The sequence below is a fragment of the Sinocyclocheilus rhinocerous genome, unplaced genomic scaffold (assembly GCF_001515625.1).
Source record: "Sinocyclocheilus rhinocerous isolate Xijiao unplaced genomic scaffold, SAMN03320098_v1.1 scaffold834, whole genome shotgun sequence".
Classification (NCBI taxonomy): domain Eukaryota; kingdom Metazoa; phylum Chordata; class Actinopteri; order Cypriniformes; family Cyprinidae; genus Sinocyclocheilus; species Sinocyclocheilus rhinocerous.
In genome coordinates, this window is record NW_015645089.1 from 1,670,847 (window position 1) to 1,694,061 (window position 23,215).

The 23,215-nt window shown below is 35.3% G+C and overlaps 1 protein-coding gene across 1 annotated transcript in view; it reads left to right on the forward strand.

Moving 5' to 3' along the window:
- The window catches only part of ptprq (protein tyrosine phosphatase receptor type Q), a 45,977-nt gene extending 25,597 nt beyond the window's left edge, over positions 1-20,380 (forward strand). The window contains exons 19-43 of the mRNA XM_016509219.1: positions 3,524-3,835; positions 3,923-4,198; positions 4,979-5,130; positions 5,226-5,367; positions 5,709-5,990; positions 6,856-6,903; positions 7,364-7,687; positions 8,659-8,777; positions 8,861-9,047; positions 9,140-9,381; positions 9,957-10,023; positions 10,098-10,256; positions 11,122-11,307; positions 11,806-11,866; positions 12,679-12,723; positions 13,155-13,181; positions 13,444-13,525; positions 13,730-13,820; positions 14,919-14,995; positions 15,108-15,242; positions 16,724-16,849; positions 17,169-17,317; positions 18,289-18,424; positions 18,545-18,668; positions 18,789-20,380. Of these exons, the coding sequence (XP_016364705.1) occupies positions 3,524-3,835; positions 3,923-4,198; positions 4,979-5,130; positions 5,226-5,367; positions 5,709-5,990; positions 6,856-6,903; positions 7,364-7,687; positions 8,659-8,777; positions 8,861-9,047; positions 9,140-9,381; positions 9,957-10,023; positions 10,098-10,256; positions 11,122-11,307; positions 11,806-11,866; positions 12,679-12,723; positions 13,155-13,181; positions 13,444-13,525; positions 13,730-13,820; positions 14,919-14,995; positions 15,108-15,242; positions 16,724-16,849; positions 17,169-17,317; positions 18,289-18,424; positions 18,545-18,668; positions 18,789-18,826 (3,587 nt within the window). The 3' untranslated portion in view covers positions 18,827-20,380. The remainder of the gene's footprint in view (positions 1-3,523; positions 3,836-3,922; positions 4,199-4,978; positions 5,131-5,225; positions 5,368-5,708; positions 5,991-6,855; positions 6,904-7,363; positions 7,688-8,658; positions 8,778-8,860; positions 9,048-9,139; positions 9,382-9,956; positions 10,024-10,097; positions 10,257-11,121; positions 11,308-11,805; positions 11,867-12,678; positions 12,724-13,154; positions 13,182-13,443; positions 13,526-13,729; positions 13,821-14,918; positions 14,996-15,107; positions 15,243-16,723; positions 16,850-17,168; positions 17,318-18,288; positions 18,425-18,544; positions 18,669-18,788) is intronic.
- The last annotated feature ends 2,835 nt before the right edge of the window (positions 20,381-23,215 follow it).

The following is a 23,215-nucleotide window of genomic DNA, read 5'->3' on the forward strand; positions in this document are numbered from 1 at the left end:
GTCAAATAAAGATGGAAGAGATGTGTTTTTAGCCGATTCTTGAAGATGGCTAAGGACTCAGCTGCTCGGACTGAGTTGGGCAGGTCATTCCACCAGGAGGGAACAGTTAATTTAAAAGTCCGTAAAAGTGATGTTGTGCTTCTTTGGGATGGCACAATAAAGCGACGTTCACTTGCAGAACGCAAACTTCTGGAGGGCACATAAGTCTGAAGTAATGAATTTAGGTGAAGGGGTGCAGAGTCAGTGGTGGTTTTGTAGGCAAACATCAATACCTTGAATTTTATGCAACACTAAACATGATGGCATTCTATTTTCTATTTAAATATATTTTAAAATATAATTTATTCCTGTGATGCAAAGCTGAATTTTCAACATCATTACTCCAGTTTTCAGTGTCACATGATACTTCAGAAATAATATGCGTATTTTTCTGATTATTATCAATCTAATATGCTGATTTCTTATTATTATCAATGTTGAAAACGGTTTTGCTGCTTAATATTTGTGTGGAAACTGTGATACATTTTTTCAGTATTCCTTGATGAATAGAAAGTTCAAATGAAGTCTTTGCTGTCATGTTTGATAATCTTAATGCAAAACTGGACTTTTTAAAAAAGAATATGTTTTTAATAAGTTTTCTAATTAGCTGTTTACTAACTAAATCGGCTGTCACTGGAAACTTGTCACACCTAATTAGCAGCAATTTACTGTAGATATGATTTGTTTAAGATATGAATTAAGACATTTTTACTTTTAAGGTTGTTTTTCTTGTGTTGATATCCTCATTAGATAAAATACCTTTGGCAGGTTTTACAATCCCGATTAGTTGTGCAGAAATCAGAAAGAAATAAGTAGAAAAAAGCCAAATGTACCATGTTTTTGGACATGTAACATTTAACGGAATAGTTCACCCTAAAATTTAAATTCTGTCATCATTTACTCACCCTGAAGTTGTTCCAAACCTGTTTGAGATTCTTTCTTCTGTTAAGCATAAAATAAGATATTTTAAAGAATGTGGGCAACCAAACAGTTGACGGTAGCCATTGACTTCCATAGTATGGGAAAAAAAATACTAAAGACTGAATCGGTGGCTACAGTCAGCTGTTTGGTTACCCATATTCTTCAAAATATCTTATGTTGTAATTCGACAGAAGAAAGAAACTCATACAGGTTTGGAACAAGAGGAGGGTAAGTAAATGATGAACCACCACAGTACTTTTTGTAAAGGATTTAATCTCTAAGAATAGCTAGACCAAACTCAGAATGAAATGCTGATTCAGTCGTGCAGTGAATGACCATGTTCTCTTTCTCTCTCTGTAGACGGTTCCTGGTTCAGAGCACTGGTTGGTGTTGTCTGATCTGAGGGCAGGACATGAGTACAGTGTATGGATGAGTTCCAGCACTTCTGTTGGTGATGGGGGAGTGTTCAGTCCCCATCTAAACTTCACCGCGTTAGAGGACGGTCAGTCTCCTCACACACTCAGGGGAGAAGCGCAGCTCTGCACCACTTTTCCAACAGATTACGCTCCCAAAAAAATCACACTGAAACTCATAAACACACACACCACACAGATTCAGCACATTTTGTGAAAGGAGACAACTTCCTTCAAGCTGCAAACTGGGATTGTTGAGCCCTCACCACGAGACCGAGTGCGTCTGATCTCAAAGCCTTTTATTTGTCGGTCTCTAGACTATCCCAGCTTGCATTTCCTCTCACAGGATTTGTTGAAAGTAGAAAATAGCACGTTGCTGTAAGTTTCTGGGTACATTATGTAACATGTTATATATTTGTCTTCAAGAATATTGTAAATGTGTCAATTTGACTTAAGAAATATTGTAACACTTCCTGCTTGAGAGCAATTGGAGACTTTTTTTTGTCTCCTGCTTCTCACATCTTTGTGCTGAGAAAAAGAGCCCAGTAATGTCATGTATCTTAAAAGAGATCTCAAATTGTACTCAGATTTGGCAAAATCTGCAGGTCAGAGATCTCAAACATTACTCATGAAAGCAAATTATCTGAGCAGCTGTCTACTTTATTTTTATAGCTCTAGGCTTTTATTAAATGTCAACAGCTCATTTGCGCTCCTTTTTCATTTAGGAGTAACATCTGAGCTGATTCTTAAAAGAAACAATTGAGAAGTACAGTACATTTGATGCCCACATTCTTTAAAATATCTTATTTTATGCTTGAAAGAGCAATCTTTGAACACTAAAATGAATTATTTCATACTTTATGTTTATGTGAATATGTTAACCTGGTTTCAGAATCTATACCGTGTGTCAAGGTTTTAAGTAAGAGTCAAAACAAACCATTTTTGTGTGATTTTGGGAAAAATGGTGCAGAGGTGACCTTCTGAGACAGATGAAGGTTTTTCTCCCCTGGCGTCTGAGATTTTGAAAGTGTTCTATATGAATAAATAATGCCATGGTCCTGTTTGGCTCTTTCTGAGTGATTGTGTCTGATCGGTTTGTAGTTACTGGAGAATCACCCAGCTTCAGCAGCTCAGTTCAGCCCAAAGCAATATCTCGGACACAGAACATGCTCCAGACGGATTTTCTTACTAACACAATCAGCCTGTCTTTCTCTGCTTCTCTCTGCTTTTCTATATCTGTGATCTTGACTTTGGATTTTGCAGACGCTGTGCCGGAGTGTATTTACCCTTTTTCATTTCCACAGATTCACAGATGTGTGTAATTGCTGAATATCATGTCCATGTGTGTGTTGTATGTGTGCTTTTGTATTTTTAATGAATATTTTAATCTCTTGGTTTAAGATGGATCATTTATCTTCACTGCTTTTAATCATTATAATTGTTGGCTGGTTTGAATCGTTGACTGGTTTGGTGTTGCAGTGTGCCATTTATGCTTTATTTAAGCATAAATTAATTAATTAATTAAATATATTAATTAAAAGGATAGTTCTTTGTACATCTAATGGGTGAATCTCAATTTCTGGCTCATATTTCACGCTAAGATTTAAAAATATATATTACTGGTTTGGTGTTGCAGTGTGCCATTTATGCTTTATTTAAGCATAAATTAATAAATTAATTAAATATATTAATTAAAAGGATAGTTCTTTGTACATCTAATGGGTAAATCTCAATTTCTGGCTCATATTTCACGCTAAGATTTAAAAATATATATTATATATTAAAATAAAATCCTAAGTTTTTATCATGATAATTATTTTTAAAATGTTTGTTTCTTTACTTATTTACCTTTATGATTTTTATTATCTTTTTTATGATTTATGACCTTTATGAAAACCTTTTAATTGTCCTTTAATAGGCTTCATTTTTTTGAGGTGAAATATGTCCTGATATTGCAAGTTTTCATGAGATAAACCCTAATTGTGTTACTTTAGATTGGGGAACAAAGCCTCATTGCATTTCTTGGTTGCACATTGAACCAACATCTATTACTTAGACTGCAATGATTTGTTCCTTGTTCTAAAGTGTAACTGTTAGCCGTTCTTCACACATTATTAATTGTATCTCTTCTACATCCTCCCCCCGTGCAGTGCCGAGTGGTCCCGTCCACAACCTCACTGCTACGATCTATAGCTCTACGGCTGTAGTGATCAGCTGGGACCCTCCTCTGGAGCCCAACGGCAGAGTCTTCTATCAGCTGAGCCTCCAAGAGGTGGGTATGACCCACGCGTCCATCAACCGCACGGTCAACATCACCATCACCAAAACTACCACAGACAACATCTACCTCTTCACCAAGCTCAGAAAGTATTTTCCCTACATCATAAAAGTCACCCCGGCAACCAGTGCTGGATCGGCTTTAAACCACACTGCAATGCTACACCTGCGAACAGATGAAGATGGTATGCATCACTTCCTGTTTTTTACATGCACATGTATATAAAGCATACTTACTGATTGAAAACTATTGTGTGTCTGTGTTTTGACAGTCCCAAGTTCTCCTCCATTGCCTGGAGCTAGTAGGAATCTCTCCAGCACCTCCATCCATGTGTCATGGTTCCCCCCAGTGGAGGCCAATGGCGAGATCATAGATTATGCTGTAGTTTTACAGGGTCCTGGGACCGTCAACAAAACCTACACCACTGAAACACACCTACTGCTCCCGGAACTCATTTCATTTACACCTTACAATCTCTCCATCGCTGCGGTCACCCGCATAGGTGTCGGTCCCTCCGTGATTATTCCACTGCATACTGATGAAGCAGGTCAGAGATGCATCTTTATTGTTTTTCTAGAGGAACTGATCTGTTCAAAATTTAAATATTTCATTAGAATTTGAATGTGGAGTTTGTTTGATATTTGAATATTTAAAACAAAAATTTGAAAAGTCTTTTGTTTGATCTTTGAAAATGTAAACTTTTGTTAAACTTTACATCTTTTTTCTTTATAAAATTTGAATTTGGAATTTGTTTGATATTTACATTTTTAAAGCGGAAATAGAATTTGAGGTCTGATGTTTGATCTTCAAAAATCTAAACTTTTGTTAAACATTAGATCTTTAAGGCATGGCTTTAAAATATGAATTTGAAATTTGTCTGACATTTGAAATGTAAAAATTAAAATTTAAAGTAAAACATTTTTGTTATAAACTTTTTATTAAATTTTAAAATGCACTCGTCAATTTTGTTATGTGTAACATAAACAACACAAAACAACACAAATTATATACAGTTGCCAAAGCCTTAGAGAACAAATGAAGAAAAAAGAAATAAATATACAGTATATATATATATAAAATGTATTTATTTATTTTTTTTGGAACGACAACTAATGATCTCTATATAAGGGCAATAATCCTAAAATGGTAATTACTTACTTAAGTCTTGCCTTGAAAATTTAATAAATAAAGTTTGACATTTGAAAATTGTAATTTGAAATCTGAAGTCCTAATTTCAAATCTGAATACCCTACTTTGCAAATTCATTCAATTATAAATGTGCAGACTTAATGTGTCTAATGTCTTATGTGCTTTTTTGTGTGTCCAGTCCCAATGTCTCCACCACGCGATCTGATTATTTTTAACCACACTGTGAATTCAGTGTGGCTTCAGTGGGAACCAAGTCCAGAGCCAAATGGAATCGTCCAGCACTACGGATTCCGAATACTCGAACTAAACTCATACACTTTCAGATATCAGGTAATACACCCCTATGTCTATGTAGTATGTTTGATTATGTTCTCACATTTTTCTCTGTGTGTAAATTAAACTTCATATGCCTCTGTTTACCCAAGAACTCATCAGATGCATCCACACAAGCAGAACTGAGTGGCTTTAGACCTCATAATTCATATGAAATCAGAGTGTGCGCATTCACTAGAGCAGGAAATGGGGATCAGTACAGCCTACCTGTCATATTCACTACCAATGAATCAGGTAATACACACGCACACATCCATTTCGTGCCACATGATCCTTCAGAAGTTATTCTAATATGCTCATTTGCTGCTCAAGAAGACACATTTCTTATTATTGTCAGTGCGACAACTGTGTTACAGAAAATGTAAAAAAAAAAATCTTTAAAAAGTTTAAACTTTTGTTAAACTTTAGGTTTTAAATCTTTAAGCCTTGGCTTTGAAATTTGAATTTGTTTGATATTTCACATTTAAAAGCTATACAAATACAAAAAAAAAAAATATATATATATATACAGAGTCTTAGCGATCAAATGAAGGAGAAATGAAGATATATCTGTGGTGTTGGTGTGTATGTTTCAGTGTCAGATGCCATTGGGAATCTGACCTGCTCTGGATTGGATTGGAATTCAGTGTACATGGAATGGGAGCTTCCGATTCATCCTAACGGAGAGATTCTGTACTACCTCATTCGCTCTGGAGATCTAGAGAAGGAGGCTCATCCTCTCGTGCTCGCACACACAGTGGCACACACTTTCATCGGCCTGTCACCTAACATTTTCTATGTCATCAGCGTAGCTGCAGTTAATTCAGCCGGAATAGGGGAGGAAGCCAACTGTACTGCACACACTCCACCAGAGTCAGGTATGATGTCTTAAAGAGATAGTTCACCCAAAATGAAAATTTGCTGAAAATTTACTCACCCTCACGCCATCCAAGATATAGATGAGTTTGTTTCTTCATTGGAACAAATTTGGAGAAATGTAGCATTACATCACTTGCTCACCGGTGAATCCTCTGCAGTGAATGGGTGCCGTCAGAATGAGAGTCCAAACAGCTGATAAAAACATCAGAAAAATCTGCAAGTACTCCACACTACTCCAGTCCATCAATTAATGTCTTGTGAAGTAAAAAGCTTCTTGTTTGTGAGAAATAAATCCATAATTAAGATGTTTTAACTTTAAAGTCTTGCTTCTGGACAAAATACCCATAGAGTCCATAATCCATAATAATGCTTCCTCAAGTGAAAAAGTCCATGCCCTGTTGTCCTCTCACATCAAAATCCACCAACATATTTGTTTAGAACTGTTTTGGACTGTTTTCACTTCACTAAACGGTGCTTGATCTGCGCATATTTCTCTCTTGATTCAGACAAGATAACTTTTTCCCTTTAGAAGGCAATATTATGGATGGAGGACTCGTATTTTAGCTGAAAAACGTGGTTATAAAGTTAGAAATGTCCTAATATGTTTATTTTGAACACTTCACAAGTCATTAATTGATGGACTGGAGGGGTGTGGATTATTGTGATATTTTAATCAGCTGTTTGGGCTCTCATTCTGATGGCACCCATTCACTGCAGAGGATCCAAATGATGTACAGTAATGCTAAATTTCTCCAAATCTCTGTCAAAAACCCTAACACTAAGTATCTAAGTATTAACTTCGGCATGTAATTTATTCTGCGCCATTTGTGGTACAGACATGATTGTTTCTTTTTCTTTCTGCAGTTCCTGGTCCGCCCCAGTCGCTGACCATAATGGATGTTACCTCTGACAGTGTGTCTCTAATTACATTATAATAAATGTATTTATATAAATGTTATTTTTTAATTAATTTTTTTAATTTGTCTATAGATTCTAAAAAACGGAAAATACAAAAATACATAGAAAATAAAGAAAACTATTATATAAATATATTTATGAATTGATTCATTAATATAAATATAATTTTGTAAAATAATTACTTTTTTTTTTTTTTTTCAAAATTTGTCTATGGTGAGGGTCACTGTTTACAACAAACGGTGTGGATTATTGTGATATTTTAATCAGCTGTTTGGGCTCTCATTCTGATGGCACCCATTCACTGCAGAGGATCCAAATGATGTACAGTAATGCTAAATTTCTCCAAATCTCTGTCAAAAACCCTAACACTAAGTATCTAAGTATTAACTTCGGCATGTAATTTATTCTGCGCCATTTGTGGTACAGACATGATTGTTTCTTTTTCTTTCTGCAGTTCCTGGTCCGCCCCAGTCGCTGACCATAATGGATGTTACCTCTGACAGTGTGTCTCTAAGATGGCAGCATCCCGTCCATGTTCCTGGTCTGTTGCAGGGTTATAATGTAGAGATTCAGCAATTGGCAAGAAATTGTGAGCCAGAGCAGCACATGGAGTCCTGCGTGGAGAGTGAGCTTGTGGAGTGGGTTGAAGGAGAAACCAGTGGAGTCACACTTTCCCCTCTGCTGAAATATAGAGAGTACCGTATCAGACTGGTAGCGTTCACCAGGGCTGGAGCCGGAGAACCCTCCGACTGGATCCACACACAGACACTCACAGGAAGTATGTTACACATGCATAAAAATATTCCCATAAGAAAGAAAAATCACAAATGAGATCTCTTTAATGTCTCGTATGTTTATCCTAGACACCAATAGGAGACTTTTGCTTGAGTTTCCCATTTGCAAGATGTTTCCCCTGAGAAAAAGAGTCTAGTCTCGCATATCTTCTCTCGAGTTTCAGAAGAGATCTCAGCAATTTCAGATCTTAATATAAAATTAAACATTTCTCATTCAGTTTTTTCAGATCACTATCCAATTTGATTTTGACTCTAGACTCTCACTGTATGTCTACAATTCATTTGTTTTATTGCTTCTAAGAAAATTCTGAGGCAAGGTCGATACTTAAAATGTAGATTTTATAACTTTAAAGAAAAACAACTTTGTATAGTTTCTAAAAAAAATACAGAAATATATGTAATAAAACAAAAAATATAGAAGTATATAGAAGACATATATATATATATATATATATATTGGTTAATATAAATATATATTTATTGGTTTCTAGAATAAAAAAATCCGACAAGAGAGAAATAAGAGCAAGCCAGAGCAAGAAAGTAATGATTCATGGCCTCTGTGAGCTTCACTGTGTTTGGAACATTTGTCTTTCACTTCTGTTTGACACTGCTATGAAATCTCTGCAGTGTACAAGGATCTTGTGAATCAGAGATGCATTCTCACGATTTTAGTTCCATACTGAAAATCAATGGGCAATGTTGTTGAAACGCTGCCTAATCCATTAGCTTTGATTCAAGAACTCTCAAGATCAAAAAAAATTTCCACCCATTTTTGAGCATTTTCTTTTTGCGGAGACTGTTCTTTGGTCTACGTGGGAACAATATGAGAAGTGCAGCTTAGAGCAAACATTTATTAAGTCTCCTGAGGTTTTGAGCTACATAATTTCCCCTTGGGTTGTCATATGTATATAGCAAACCCTTATTTTTTCTTTCCCTCTCTATCTTTTTGTCTAAGACCCTGATGCCCCCCCTGGTGCCATATCAGTGTTTCCTTCTCCCACTGGGTTAAAGATTGTGTGGGACGAACCATCGGTCATCTCAGGGCCCACCTCATACATCATTGACATCGCTGCTGTGAGTTCATAAATTTGAGAAATCTGGTTCATCTGTTGACTTTCTGAAATTTTCCTCTTCAATTTCTCTCTGTCCTCTTTCAGTTGGATGGTTTGGGATATAACATAAGCCTAGTGCGGCATTCAGAGGAGATCAGGGCGGTGGTTGTCGGGAACCTGACTGCATTTACCCTGTACTCTATTACCATCACCGCCTTCACGGGGCAGCTTTCCAACGCTCGCACAGACGGCAAAGCATCTGAACCCATCCTCGTCAGAACCCTGGAGGACGGTGAGGATGTTTATGCATGCTTGATTATCAGATATCCATCGAATGCATGCATGCATGACTTATCTGTGACATTCATGGTCATGTTTTCCCAGAGCCCAAAGATCCTCCCAAAAACGTGACATTGACAGTGATCCCAGAGGAAGTGACACGTGTTTATGTAACGTTCTCTCCACCGGATGAGCCAAACGGAAACATCAGTGCCTACCACGTCGCCATCTATCGAAACGGACAACTGGACTTCTACATAAACAGCCTGCCTGTAATCAGCAACCCTAATAACACCATGACGGCCATTATAGATGGACTGAAGGGTGGATTCAATTACAGCATAAGGGTAGCAAACTAAAACCTAAACATTTTAGGGGCATTCACACCTAATGTTTTCCCTTGATTTGATTGTTTGGTCTGAAGTGCATCTCCAGCCTCTTCCCCTACATGCACAGGTCTCTTTCTCGTTCATATACTCACAGGAAAACAAAGGTACAAAGCTGTCACTGGGGCAGTACCCTGAGGTACAAAAGCTAAAAGGTACATCTTTGTACCCAATTTACCCCTAAATAGTACATATTAGTATTTTAAAGATACATATTAGGACTTCAAAAGTACATGTTAGTACCTTTTGAAAGACAGCTTTTTGACCTGTTTTTTCTGAGATTGTACTGAACTGTGGTACGTTTGCATCATCCGATACCACTGTGAGCACTAGCAGCAGCTATTTAAAACCGTATCTAGGTAACAACAGAGAAGGCAGCTCCAAAAATGGAAAGCAATATTTGCATCAGTCTTTTAAATCATGTTTTCATTCCTTTGGTTTTAAATACTAAAATTTCACCTGCACACAATGGTACTTGAAGTTGTTTATTGACTTCCACAGTTGGGCCAAATGCATTTGTTTTGTGCTTGTTGCAGATTGCAGCTGTGAATGGAGCAGGTTTAGGACCAAGTTCAGAGGTTCAGGTCACCACAGGTGTGAAAGGTATGAGAAAACCAGTCAGCTGTACTATTTTCCTGAAGTGACTGCCATTTTAAGATTCTGACGGGTTTATTTAGCACCACCCAAACCGTCGAGGAGGCCGCGGGCTGCTCTGAACAACGCAGGTGTCATCATCTCTACCTCCAAGACCATCACCATTGAGATGCCTGAATGTTTCTTTACAGATGACCATGGACCAATCCAAAAAGTCCAGGTCATTGTTTCTGAACCGGCAGGTATTATAAAATGACATTTAACACTAGCAATAAAGGCAATTACGGTAACACTTTAAGTAGGGCTGCACGATTATGACAAAAATCATAATTGTCGATTATTCCCTTGAAATTGTATGTAACAACGTTTGTAGATCGGGAAGAAGGAGGCGGGAACCGGCGGACATTTAGATAATTTAATCAAATAAACAAACACAAAACGAAAGTAAAGCGGCAGCCCCTCGCGGACGACTGCCGCACACAAAACACAAAATAAACTCCAGAAAAGTAAAAATATGAATGTTTATAATGTTATACTAAAAGTAAAATTAAAATAATGGGAAAACCCCTTAATATAACATGTAGAAAGAAAAAAACGCATCTTAAGCACGCAAAATAACGTAAGTGGACTTTGAACGATTAATTGCCGCTTTGAACGATTACGTAATTGTGGCATCCATAATTGTAATCACGATTAGAAATTCAATTAATTGTGCAGCCCTAACTTTAAGGAGATTTTTTTAAAAGGTATTAATACTTTTATTCAGAAAGGATGCATTAAATTGATCAAAAGTGATAGTGAAGACATTTATAATGTTACAAAAGATTTTTAGTTTTCTTTTTTAACTATTCATTAAATAGCCCTGAAATTTTTTTTTCAACATTGATAAGAATAAGAAATTATTCTTGAGCATAAATCATTTTTAATGTCTGCTGAAAATTTAGCTTTGTGTCACATGAATAAACTACATTTTTAAATATATTCAAATAGAAATTACAGTTTTACTGATTTTTTGATCAAATAAATGCAGCCTTGGTGACCGAATGAGACTTCTTTCAAAACATTAGGAAGGTTTATTGTTATATTGTTGTTCTGATGTTGATGCAGTGATGGACTACGGAAATCTGTCCAACTGGAAGAGTGTTTTCCTCTACCCTACTGCGCCATACCTGACTGACGAGGGCTTCTTGAACCCAAAGTGCTCGGAGAAAGCAGAGCGCATGAGCACAAACATTAACACATACGTTATAGGAGCAGATGAGAGCTGCCTGTCTGAAGATGCCAGGACACTTTGTAACGGACCCCTTAAACCCAAAACATATTATGTGTGAGTGACATATGCACACACAACTAATCTGTGTTGTAAATATTAATATTTCCCATTTAGCTAGGACACATTAAATTGATGAAAGGTGACAGTAAAGACATTTACAAACTTTGCAAGTAAATTGTTTTTTTAGAACTTTATAACTCCATATTCATCATGATTTGCAAAAACAAATGAAGCAGCACACCTGTTTTAATAAGAAATATTTCTTGAGCATCAAAAAAATCATATTAGAGTGATTTCTGAAGGATCATGGGATGCTGGGATCAGTATTGATGCTGAAAATTCAGCTTTGCATCACAAGAATAAATTACATTTTAAAAACTTTGTAACGGACCCCTTAAACCCAAAACATATTATGTGTGAGTGACATATGCACACACAACTAATCTGTGTTGTAAATATTAATATTTCCATATTAATATATCCAGGAGTCATTTAACCAGTTTATTTTTGTGTTGTAGGTTCAGATTTCGGGCAACAAACTTCCGTGGGCAGTACACAGACTCTGAGTACTCAGATAGGGTCAGAACCGCATGGACGCAAGTAGCACACAAGGGCTGTTACAGTATTAATGCACTGAGACCAGCTGTGATGTCTCGCTCACATTTTCCCTCTTTCCCTTTCAGATTTTCATACTTTTTTTCCTTATTTCTATATTTTAAATTATTTATCATAATTTATCATTATTTATCATAAATATAATTTCATTTTTGTTTTAGTATGAGATTTTATATTATATATTTCCCCCCAAAAAACTATGGCTTGTTAGCATTTCTACTTTTTCATGTACACTATTGCTCAAAAGTTTGGGGTCAGATTTTAATTAATACTTTCATTTAGCTAGGACACATTAAATTGATGAAAGGTGACAGTAAAGAAATTTACAAACTTTGCAAGTAAATTGTTTTTTTAGAACTTTATAACTCCATATTCATCATGATTTGCAAAAACAAATGAAGCAGCACACCTGTTTTAATAAGAAATATTTCTTGAGCATCAAAAAAATCATATTAGAGTGATTTCTGAAGGATCATGGGATGCTGGGATCAGTATTGATGCTGAAAATTCAGCTTTGCATCACAAGAATAAATTACATTTATACAGTACATAATAAATATACACAGTATACGCATGTATATTATGTAAACAATTTTTTTTATTTTGAATGCGATTAGTTGCGATTAATCGTTTGATAACACTAGTTTATATGTGATTTTGTCTTCTACTCTCTCTCTCACTTACTAATTCACTCAATGACTCACTCATTCATTCATCTTTTCATTCATTCACTCTCACTAATCCATTCAAACACTTGCACTATCCTCTGTTCTCAGGTATTCCTCCTTTTTCTTTAGAAGGAAGGAGATTTTTGTCATCCAGTAAGTAGACAGAGATGTTGGTGTTTAGATGATGCATGATCCTATATGATATGTAGCATCAGTGTTTTCGTTCGTTTTATAGATTAAACGTTTTATTTTCCCAGTTGCATGTTGTGCTGTTAGTACCTGGCGTTGAATGTGTTTTATTATGAATGAATATGCCACACTAAATTATCTGCCTTGCTATAATTTGGGGCTGTTCGGTTTCATAATGCTGCTCTGTAGTTCTGCTCTGCTTTGTGTATTTGTGCCTGAAAGATCACATAGAATGACTCTCCGATTCTTTTATGTTTGTGTGTCTTCCTCTAATTAGATCGTGTGGTGAACTTCACATAGATTCATTTCTTATTTACCACTGAAAGTGAAAAAGTAACCTAATTTTTCAGTGCAAGGCCAATTTCATAATAATTCTCTACTGTCTAATATTCCAGGCTGCTAAGTTACAGGAAATCTCTCAAGTAAGTGAAGGAGACTTGATGGACTGATTGATATTTTATTCCCTTTCTTATATTATTTTCTTGTTTTTCTTCTTCTTTGTCTGTTATTGTTCAATAAATATGTGAGTCCCCAAAACAGATGATTACCCATAACCACCTGCTCTTAAGAGGTGTTCTTTAGAAATAATGCTTGCTGTAGTGGTAACAATGCTGAAGATGATGATTATTTATGGTTTTGTGGATATTTCATGCTCTGTTTATCTCTCTTTTAACACATTTCCAGGCCAATCAGTAAGAAATCATTTCTTCAGCATGTGGAAGATCTGTGTGCCAACGACAATGCCAAGTTTCAGGAGGAGTTTGCTGTAAGTTTTAGCATTAAAGTGTGTAGGTGGGTGAGAGAGAAAGTACTAGTGAACTGTAAAATGAGTTTCAGTGACGCCTCGTTCTGATTGGGCACATAGAGTTATGTGCTCAATGGCGTATGACTTTGCTGAATATTTTCCATGGTTGATTGATTTTCTTCCCGGTGTGTTTAATAATTGGACGTTTTCTGCTGTGTGTTTCAGGAGCTGCCGAAGCTGCTTCAGGATCTGGCCACATCAGACGCTGACCTGCCGTGGAATCGCTCCAAAAATCGCTTCACAAACATTAAACCCTGTAGGAAAAATTTGATTGAATTCTGTCATTGTTTAGTAACTCATTTCAAACCTGTTAGACTTTTTTTGTTCTGTGCAACACAAAAGGAGAGGTTTAACAGGCTTGTCAAGCTCCAAAAAGGACGTAAAAGCACCTCAGAAGTGTCCCAAATGACTTGTGTGCTACACTACTATTCAAAAGTAAAATACAGTAAAAACAGGAACATTGTGAAATTATATTTCAATTTAAAATACCGGTTTTCTTTTAAAATGTAATTTATTCCTGTGATGCAAAGCTGAATTTTCAGCATCATTACTCCAGTCTTCAGTGTCACATGATCCTTCAGAAATCATTCTAATATGCTGATTTGCTGCTCAAGAATGACTTTGCTGAATATTTTCCATGGTTGATTGATTTTCTTCCCGGTGTGTTTAATAATTGGACGTTTTCTGCTGTGTGTTTCAGGAGCTGCCGAAGCTGCTTCAGGATCTGGCCACATCAGACGCTGACCTGCCGTGGAATCGCTCCAAAAATCGCTTCACAAACATTAAACCCTGTATGAAAAAAAAATACATTCTGACATTGTTTACTAGCTCTCATGTAGTTTCAAACCTGTATGACTTTCTTTGTTCTGTGTAACAAAAAAGGAGAGGTTTAACAGAATGTTAACAGGCTGTCAAGCACCAAAAAGGACATAAAAGCACCTCAGAAGTGTCCCATATGACTTGTGTGCTAAACTACTATTCAAAAGTAAAATACAGTAAAAAAAAAAAGGGAAAATTGTGAAATTATGTTTAAATTTAAAATAACGGTTTTCTTTTTGATATCATTTAAAATGTAATTTATTCCTGTGATGCAAAGCTGAATTTTCAGCATCATTACTCCAGTCTTCAGTGTCACATGATCCTTCAGAAATCATTCTAATATGCTGATTTGCTGCTCAAGAAGCATTTTTTGTGCAATATGCTTATTATATGGAAAAGGGCAGCTCTGTTATTCAGAATGTTTTATTTTTGTTCCGAGAAAGTCACGAAGGTTCAAAACGACATGAGGGTAAGAGCATCTTTCTTTAAAACTCACCAGGCTTTCTTTATATAAACATACTTTTAACTTTTTTAGATAACAATAACCGAGTGAAGTTACTGTCTGAGCCAGGAATGCCAGGGTCTGACTACATCAATGCCAGCTTCGTCTCCGTAAGCGCTTGAGATCAGCCCACATATCAGCTGTCTCTCTCTTTTATACTGCGGCTCAACTTTAATTGAATTGGTCTAAGCTCCTGTTCTGTGTCTTGTCTCTGTGTCTCAGGGCTATCTATGTCCTAATGAGTTTATAGCCACTCAGGGTCCTCTGCCTAGTACCGTCGCAGACTTCTGGAGGATGATTTGGGAGACCGGGACCAAAACCATTATCATGCTCACTCAGTGCTTTGAGAAGGGCCGGGTGTGTATGTGTGTGATCGAACAAAACAATGTAGTCAATTAGATATATGTTTGTACAGTCAATCCAAAGATTATTCAGACCAGATATCATTTTTGATATCTTTTTACTAGTGGGTGCAGGACACTATAGTTCATTTATGTAAGTGAGGATAGCAAAATAAAGTAAACTGTGACATATTATTCCCAAAAATTCTTCATACAGTGGACTACCAGTAAATATTGAGAATAATTTGGGACCAAAAATTATTCAGACACTTTGACCTGACCATGTTTTGCTTAAGTGTTTTTTTTTTTTATTGCTAATGCGACCTTTTTACACCACAGACTGGACAAAATTAAGCATTGCTTGGTAAATTGATATTATCTAATTGTGTACTTTCAACCTAATTCTTTACATACCTTTCTATCAAAGTTATCTGACATTATTTATATGAATTTGTTCTGACACAGTTTAACTCTGAGTTCTTGTGAAGGTGTCTGAATTAATTTTGGTTTGACTGTATATACTCTATATACTCTTATATATAATCTTAAAAATATGTTCTAAGGTTTTACAGTCTGATGTCGTAGGAGAATCATTGGAGTCCCGCAAAGAACAGCTTTTTTCTCTAGTTTTGATGCCATGGACAAATTAATTTTGGTTTGACTGTATATACTCTATATACTCATATATAATCTTAAAAATATGTTCTAAGGTTTTACAGTCTGATGTCGTAGGAGAATCACTGGAGTCCCGCAAAGAACAGCTTTTTTCTCTAGTTTTGATGCCATGGACTCATAAATATCATAATGTCTTTGTGAGCCACTTCATTCATAAAATATAAAAGCAGATATATTTATATTTTTTATTATTTAAATGGATTTTATATGTTAATTAAAAGTATATATACTCATTTATACAGACAAAAAAAATAGACTTTTTTTGTATTTTCTAATATGATGTATAAAACCCATTTAGATAAATATAAATACATAAAGGATAAATATTCTAAATATGTATAAAATATTTACTTTCTATAAATGTTCTACCCACCATTACAGTGTTGTTTCATGTATGAACTTTAGGAGAAATGTAAAACTTGTGGCTTTAAATGTAATAATATTTTATAAATATAATATATTATAATAATAAATGTGATTTCCAGCCAGTCTTTAGAAAGTAAAATAAAAACAGTAATAATATGAAATTAGATACATCTGAATTAATTACGTTTTTTATTTATTTATTTTGGTTATTTATTTATTTTTCATTATTTATTTTCAACTTTTTACACTTAAGAGTATGTGTAATATGTACTCTGATTGCTTCCATTGTCCTCATTTATTTGTAAGTCGCTTTGGATAAAAGCGTCTGCTAAATGATTAAATATAAATGTAATGTAAATACAATTAAAACACAATTAAATAAATGTTTGACAGTGATTTGCTGAAATATATGCATATAATAATAAACTGTAAATGTAATGTGGCTGTATGTTTCAGATCCGCTGTCATCAGTACTGGCCAGAGGACAATAAACCCGTCACTGTTTTTGCTGACATCATAATCACTAAACTCACAGAGGATGTGCATCCTGATTGGACGGTCCGGGCACTAAGAGTGGAGAGGGTAAAACATTTTGAAGTTTATTGCTAGCTAGTTGCATTTACTTGTCCAGTTAAATGGCATCCAGTTTAATTTAAAGAAAACTCTGTCATTCCCAGAAGTATTGAGATTTTTTACTGCCACAGAAATGTATGTATCATGGGGCCGCATGCTTGCATGTGCTGATTGTGTAGTCAGTTCTGCATATGCATACTTGAATATGTCTGTGGCCTTATACAAGTCCAAAAATGTACAATAACACACACAGATGTGGGTGGTTAGATGAATAGATGATTAGTCCCCAAGGACACATTTAGCCCTTCCTCTCTCTTTCTCTCTCCAGCACGGAAGCTACATGATTGTTCATCATTTTAACTACACCTCATGGCCAGAACACGGCGTTCCAGAGTCCAGCTCCACACTCATCCAGTTTGTCAAAGCGGTTCGCTCACATAGAGGCCATGACAACACAACCATCGTGGTCCACTGCAGGTGCGTATATCTGCCCATTAGATTAACAGGAAGTCTTGAGGCTTTTCTCTATACTCTAAAAAATGCTGGGTTAAATACAACCAAGTCAAGTCAAGTCAAGTCCCTCTCTGATGCCGCGGGAAAGGTTGGCCCTAGCTGTCTTTTAACATTTAAAAGATATTTTAATGTCATTAAACATTTAACCCAACCACTGGGTCAAAACAACCCAATTGCTGGGTTTGTCCCTATTTAACCCAGCATTTTAGAGTGTACAGTGAGCTACTGGTGCATGTTTATGTTAGAGTCTGAGTTGCATGGAAGTCCATTTTTGCCAAAAAGCTAATTGCAACTTCATATCACACAATTGTGACTTTATTTTTTTTAAATAAAAAAATTTTACTTAATTGCTAATTTACTTTATATCTTGCAAATTAATTTATATCTCATAATTGCAACATTATTTTATATCTCACAACTGATACTTTATATCTCTCAGATAGGCCTCTGGCTAATTGACTTTATATCTTGCAAATTAATTTATATCTCATAATTGCAACATTATTTCCTAGAATTCTCTCTCAATTTCTATACTTGTCTCACATATTTTCCTATTTTAAACTCTCACAATTACCATTTTATTTTATTTTATTTTATTTTATTTTACAAAACAAGCTTCAATTGGACTGGCCAGTGTTATTTTAGTATCATTAAGATACTACTGTAGTTTATATAATATAAAGTATATTTAAGAAATATTTTCATTTTAGTTTTAAAGTTTTTGTAATTTTTTATTTTTATTTTTATTTTTTTAGTTGCTCTATATGTAGTTTTTATTCATTTTTTCAGTTTTAGAATCTAGTTATTTCAGTACATAGTAAGATTTATGATACAGTATGTTTTAGGATTTATTTCAAGTGACAAATTTTTTTCATGGTCTTAGTTTTACATATATGTAAATTTTATACACATGTATGCAATGTCTGTATGTGCAGTGCTGGTGTGGGCAGGACTGGAGTGTTTATAGCCCTGGATCATCTCATTCAGCATGTGAGGGATCATGATTTTGTGGATATATATGGCCTGGTTGCAGAGCTGCGCAGTGAGAGGATGTGCATGGTGCAAAACCTGGTAAACCTATTTAAAACCGACAGATTTCACTTTATATTGCGAAAATAGTTCCGTCTCTGTAGACTTGTGTGAGATGATCATGTTCTCTTGCTCAGATATTTATATCTGCCTCTCTCTCAGGCTCAGTACATGTTTCTGCATCAAAGCACTCTGGATCTGCTGTCTGCAAAAGGAAACAGTCAGTCCATATGGTTTGTAAATTACTCCGCTCTGGAGAAGATGGACTCGCTGGATGCAATGGAGGGTAAAATACATCCTACATTCAATGACTTGCGCAGTGCAGTGAAGGCAGGTGGTTAAAGATCTCTGTCATTCTTCTGTTTTGTCTTGATGGAAACGTGTTTTGTCATGTTTGTTCTCTCAGGTGATGTAGAATTGGAATGGGAAGAGACTACTATGTAACAGGGACACTGTTTCCTGTCAGTCTGATGGTTGTGAGGAGACACTCATTAAAAATCCAGACACTGGGACTGTGGACCCTGGGGCCAAACACGCTAAGCAAAGGATAAACGAGGAATACAACTTCAGAAGCAAACTGGAATATTCTCGCCTAAATGGATTGTCTCTGTCTCTCAACCTCTCATTTGCATCCACCAGACAGCCTCATCCATCAAAGTTTTTTTCTAAAGTTCTTGTCCAACTTCTGTAATTATTTTATCTCTCCCTAGAAAGTGGTACACCACCTACTTATGGACTCAAAATGGATCAGACTCTAAAAATATGTCTGTTTCTTAAGGAAGTAGGAATATTCAGCAGTCAGGAGTGAGAAATGACAGGGGTTTTATGTCCTGTAGTCAAATGTATTATTAATGCAATTATTAGGGATGAGAGTCATAAGTATTTTTTGCTAAATGGTTCTCTTAATGATTCTTTTGGTAATTTTTTATTTTATTTGGACAAATTATAAGATTATTTTAAACAGAACAGTGATTTATTTGCATGCACATAGAACATATCCTTACACCTAGAATGAAAATTATAACTATAACAATACATCTACAACTCCACATCAACAAAGAATGACGTTGTGCTTATTCTAAGCACTGCAGTGACGTTCTGTGAATAAGTTGCATTGATTTGGAATATCGGTCAATGTTTTTATCGTTTATCTGGAAAAATCGCTCTGAAATAGATTCCAACGATACTTAAGTCCATGATGTTATCGTTAAAGTTAAGTGGACTCCGCTATTCTTTTAAGACCCATTCACACCAAGAACGATATGAACTATATTAGCGTCCACACCAACGAACAATTACGTTCTGTTTTTATAAGCACGCGCTGCAGTAAATGTTATCTACCGCTTTAAATGCTCGAGCTCTGTAAAGTCGGATGGATTCTGATGGGCCGTCAGTGTTTTAACGTTCATCAGCTGGAAATAATTGTTCTGAAAGTGGTTCTAAATATACCGTTTCTCAGTTCAAAACCTAATTGTTAACTAAAGTTAAGTTATCTTGTGAACTAGACATGTCCAAACAGCGGGTCATATAAAGTTATGTATTACTGTGAAGCTTTGGAGCGCGCGCTTTACAGTCGGTTGGGGTTTTGTTTATTTTTATGGTTTATCAGCTGGGAAAACGCCCTGAACGTGATCCCAACGATATCTTTCCACGGCGTCATTATTACTGCTGTGGTCTGGTTTGAGGTCCTCTAAGAATAAGATTAGAACGACTTTTAAAACCACCTTATAGTTATCGTTCTTGGTGTGAACGGGACATTATGCTAATCTAGACAGTTTAAGGAGCGATAATTTACCCAAAATGGGAGAAAAAACTGCATTTCATACGGAAGTTAATGTCACGTGTATGTCTATGGCGAATGTTTTTCTAATCAGGAACTGCAAAGTTTGAAAGAGATTTTTTCACACCGCATTTATTCATAATCATCTCTGAAGTTTCAGACAATGGTGCTTTGTCATTTATTCAGTCGGAATGCTTTTGTTTTTGCTACCCACCTTCCATTAACTTATCCTAAAGCTGATGCAGAGTGAGGTAACATACTTTATATGTTCATTCATTTGTAAATGATAGCTTGACAAGTCATTGATTTGTCTTTTATTGCTTTTTTCCATTTGTTCGTGTTAAAGAGGAACTGAGTGAGAGGAAATCTGTCATCTCAAAATTGTAAAGCTCTTTCAGAACTTAACTTTTGCATAAATTATTATGAAGCCAAATGAGTGTCAGGAGATGACACATGGTTTTGTTGTGTGTATATTTGGAAATCAACAGTATTTGTGTTTTGAAATAAATATATAAATATTGTTTTCTTCTGAAGATCATTGCAGATATTTTGACTGTCATGATTTTCAGTATATAGTATCTTAAATCATGATCTGTTCTTCACACAAAGCTATTGTATGACTTAGAATGTAGAGCACAAGTATTTTAAGGTATGTTTATGATGCTTTATTAAAGGTTTTTGTTATTTTGGAACTTTACAGCCCCGGTCCTCCTTCGCTTTTTATATTTGAAAAGACTGATCTTGATATTGGTCAAAACTTCACCTTTTGTGATAAACAGAATGAGAGTTTGGAATGAAATGAGGGTGAGTGAATGAACTTCAGATGTTTTTTTCTCTCTCTCTTTAAATGTTTACATTAATAGAAATTGTGTAGTCAGAAAAAAATCAGAACTGTTAACACACTGTTAAGAACTGTTTGAAGGTTTTCAAAATATCTGATCTCATTACAGGAGCTCATATTCATTGGCATTCATGAGCACCCCAGAGTGCACGGACTCATTCTCTATGTGATTGCTTTGAAGAGTGAGAGCATCCAGTGTGAAAGCAGCAATTCAGGACCCTGGAGAGCAGCACTGAAGCCGGAACAAAGAGAGGATGCTGGAAGAACACAAGGTCCTGCTTGAGAGGAACATTCAGGTATAGGGGATGTTTGGGGGTTAAAAAAGCAATAAGCCATGAGAGACTGTGTCTTACTATGATTTAACCATGAATGAGAAGTGTTGTTAGGTATGAAGCAACTGCAGCAACAAAAAAATTATTCCACAAAGTATTTAATATAGAATTGAACTGATAGGAGGTCAGAGATGTACATATATATACTGTTTTATATTTATTACATTTGGTTAAGAAAATAGTTCAAAAGGTCAAAAGTGTGGGGTTAGTAGTTTTTTCTTTATTTTATGCTTACCATAGGTGCATTTATTTGATAACTATTGAAAAACAAACTGTAGAATTGTGAAATATTGTTTGAGACAATATTTATTTGATCATGCATTCAATCATTAAATATAATTTATTTGAGACTTTAGTAAATGTCTTTATCTGTTGCTTTATCTGTTTTGCTTTTAATTTGCATTAATTTTTCGTATTAATATATTTAAAGAAAATCTTACTGACCAAAAACTACAATATATATATATATATATATAATTTATTTTCTTCAAATTGCTTATTGGGTGGTAATTTTCTCATACGTGGAACATGGATGCAACTCCAACTAATGTCAATTCTAATTGGGCTTTTGATAAATGGAGTTGTTAATGTTTGTTCATGTAAATAAATGCTAATGTTTATAATTAGTACTGATTTGTGAGTCAACACTTGAATGTCAAGTTTAATCAATATGCCAGTGATTGCAGTCTTTAATGCCATTGTGATATTTAAGCCCACTGGTACTGAAACACAAACACACACACAAGTTCTGTTCTATTTTCCGCACGTTTAATGATTGTTGAGATATGATTAAGTGACATTGCATATACAGGATATGAATGTGAACGTATCAAGTGTCTTTACACTATATAAAACTTCATAAGAGTGCTCAATACAAATATAGATTGTAAAAACCTATTAGGTGGAACCATTGCTTTTACCATCACAAAGCCATATTTTGAGAAATAATACATGAAATTCAGCATTTCCTTTTCTGACAGATACTTTTAGCTTCTGTTTTTTAAAATGAACTTCTGGGAGTTTGAAACTGAAGTCAAGAAGTTCATGTTAGACTGAAAGCATGGACTCAAGGATGGAGTTTATGGTGCATTTTCACAAAAATGCAGTGCAGTTTCACAACTTCACAGTCAGAATACGGCCCCTTGCTGGGATTAAATGTGTCGCTATGTTCTTGGAAACAAATATGTCGCTACGTACTAATTTAACCTAGCAAATGAACAGCTTCTGGCTTGGCGTGGTGCGTGGTAGAGGGTCGTTCGTGAATTGAACAGTCCCATCAACATGTCAGAGCAGGTGTGCACAAAGAAAAGACTGTATTTGATCAGCGCATCTTAATGAATAAACAGCTGTGCAAACTATACAATAAAGCTTTTCATTCGCCTACTCTGTATGAATAAATAGATTTATAAATACATTTTTTGCTGCTTTTCTGTAATTTCTGTGTCTAAGCACAGAATGACATCATTTCCAATAATGCCTTGAAAAAAACAGATATGTAGATACTTGTAATTAAGAACTAGTTTTGTGATTCAAAACTGAACGAAGAAAATAGAAACATAAATATTAGTGTTGTACATGTGAGATATACTCCTGATAAAAGCTCTTTATAGACATCTGCACATAAACATATGAATCTCTTATGACATGCAGTACAGAAAACATGAATTCTAAGTGGCAAACACAAACATAATCCACCAGATCTTTTTAAAACACAAATGCCCCCCCCCAAAGATTTTAACATAATAGTTTAATAAACATTTTAAGTGATATCTTTTTTAAAAATATACAATTTATCAGTCATAGCCTTGTAGTATACAACCTTTGATATTTTCTCAGAGGTTTGATGTGCACCTGGTTTTCACATGAAGCTACCTGAGCAC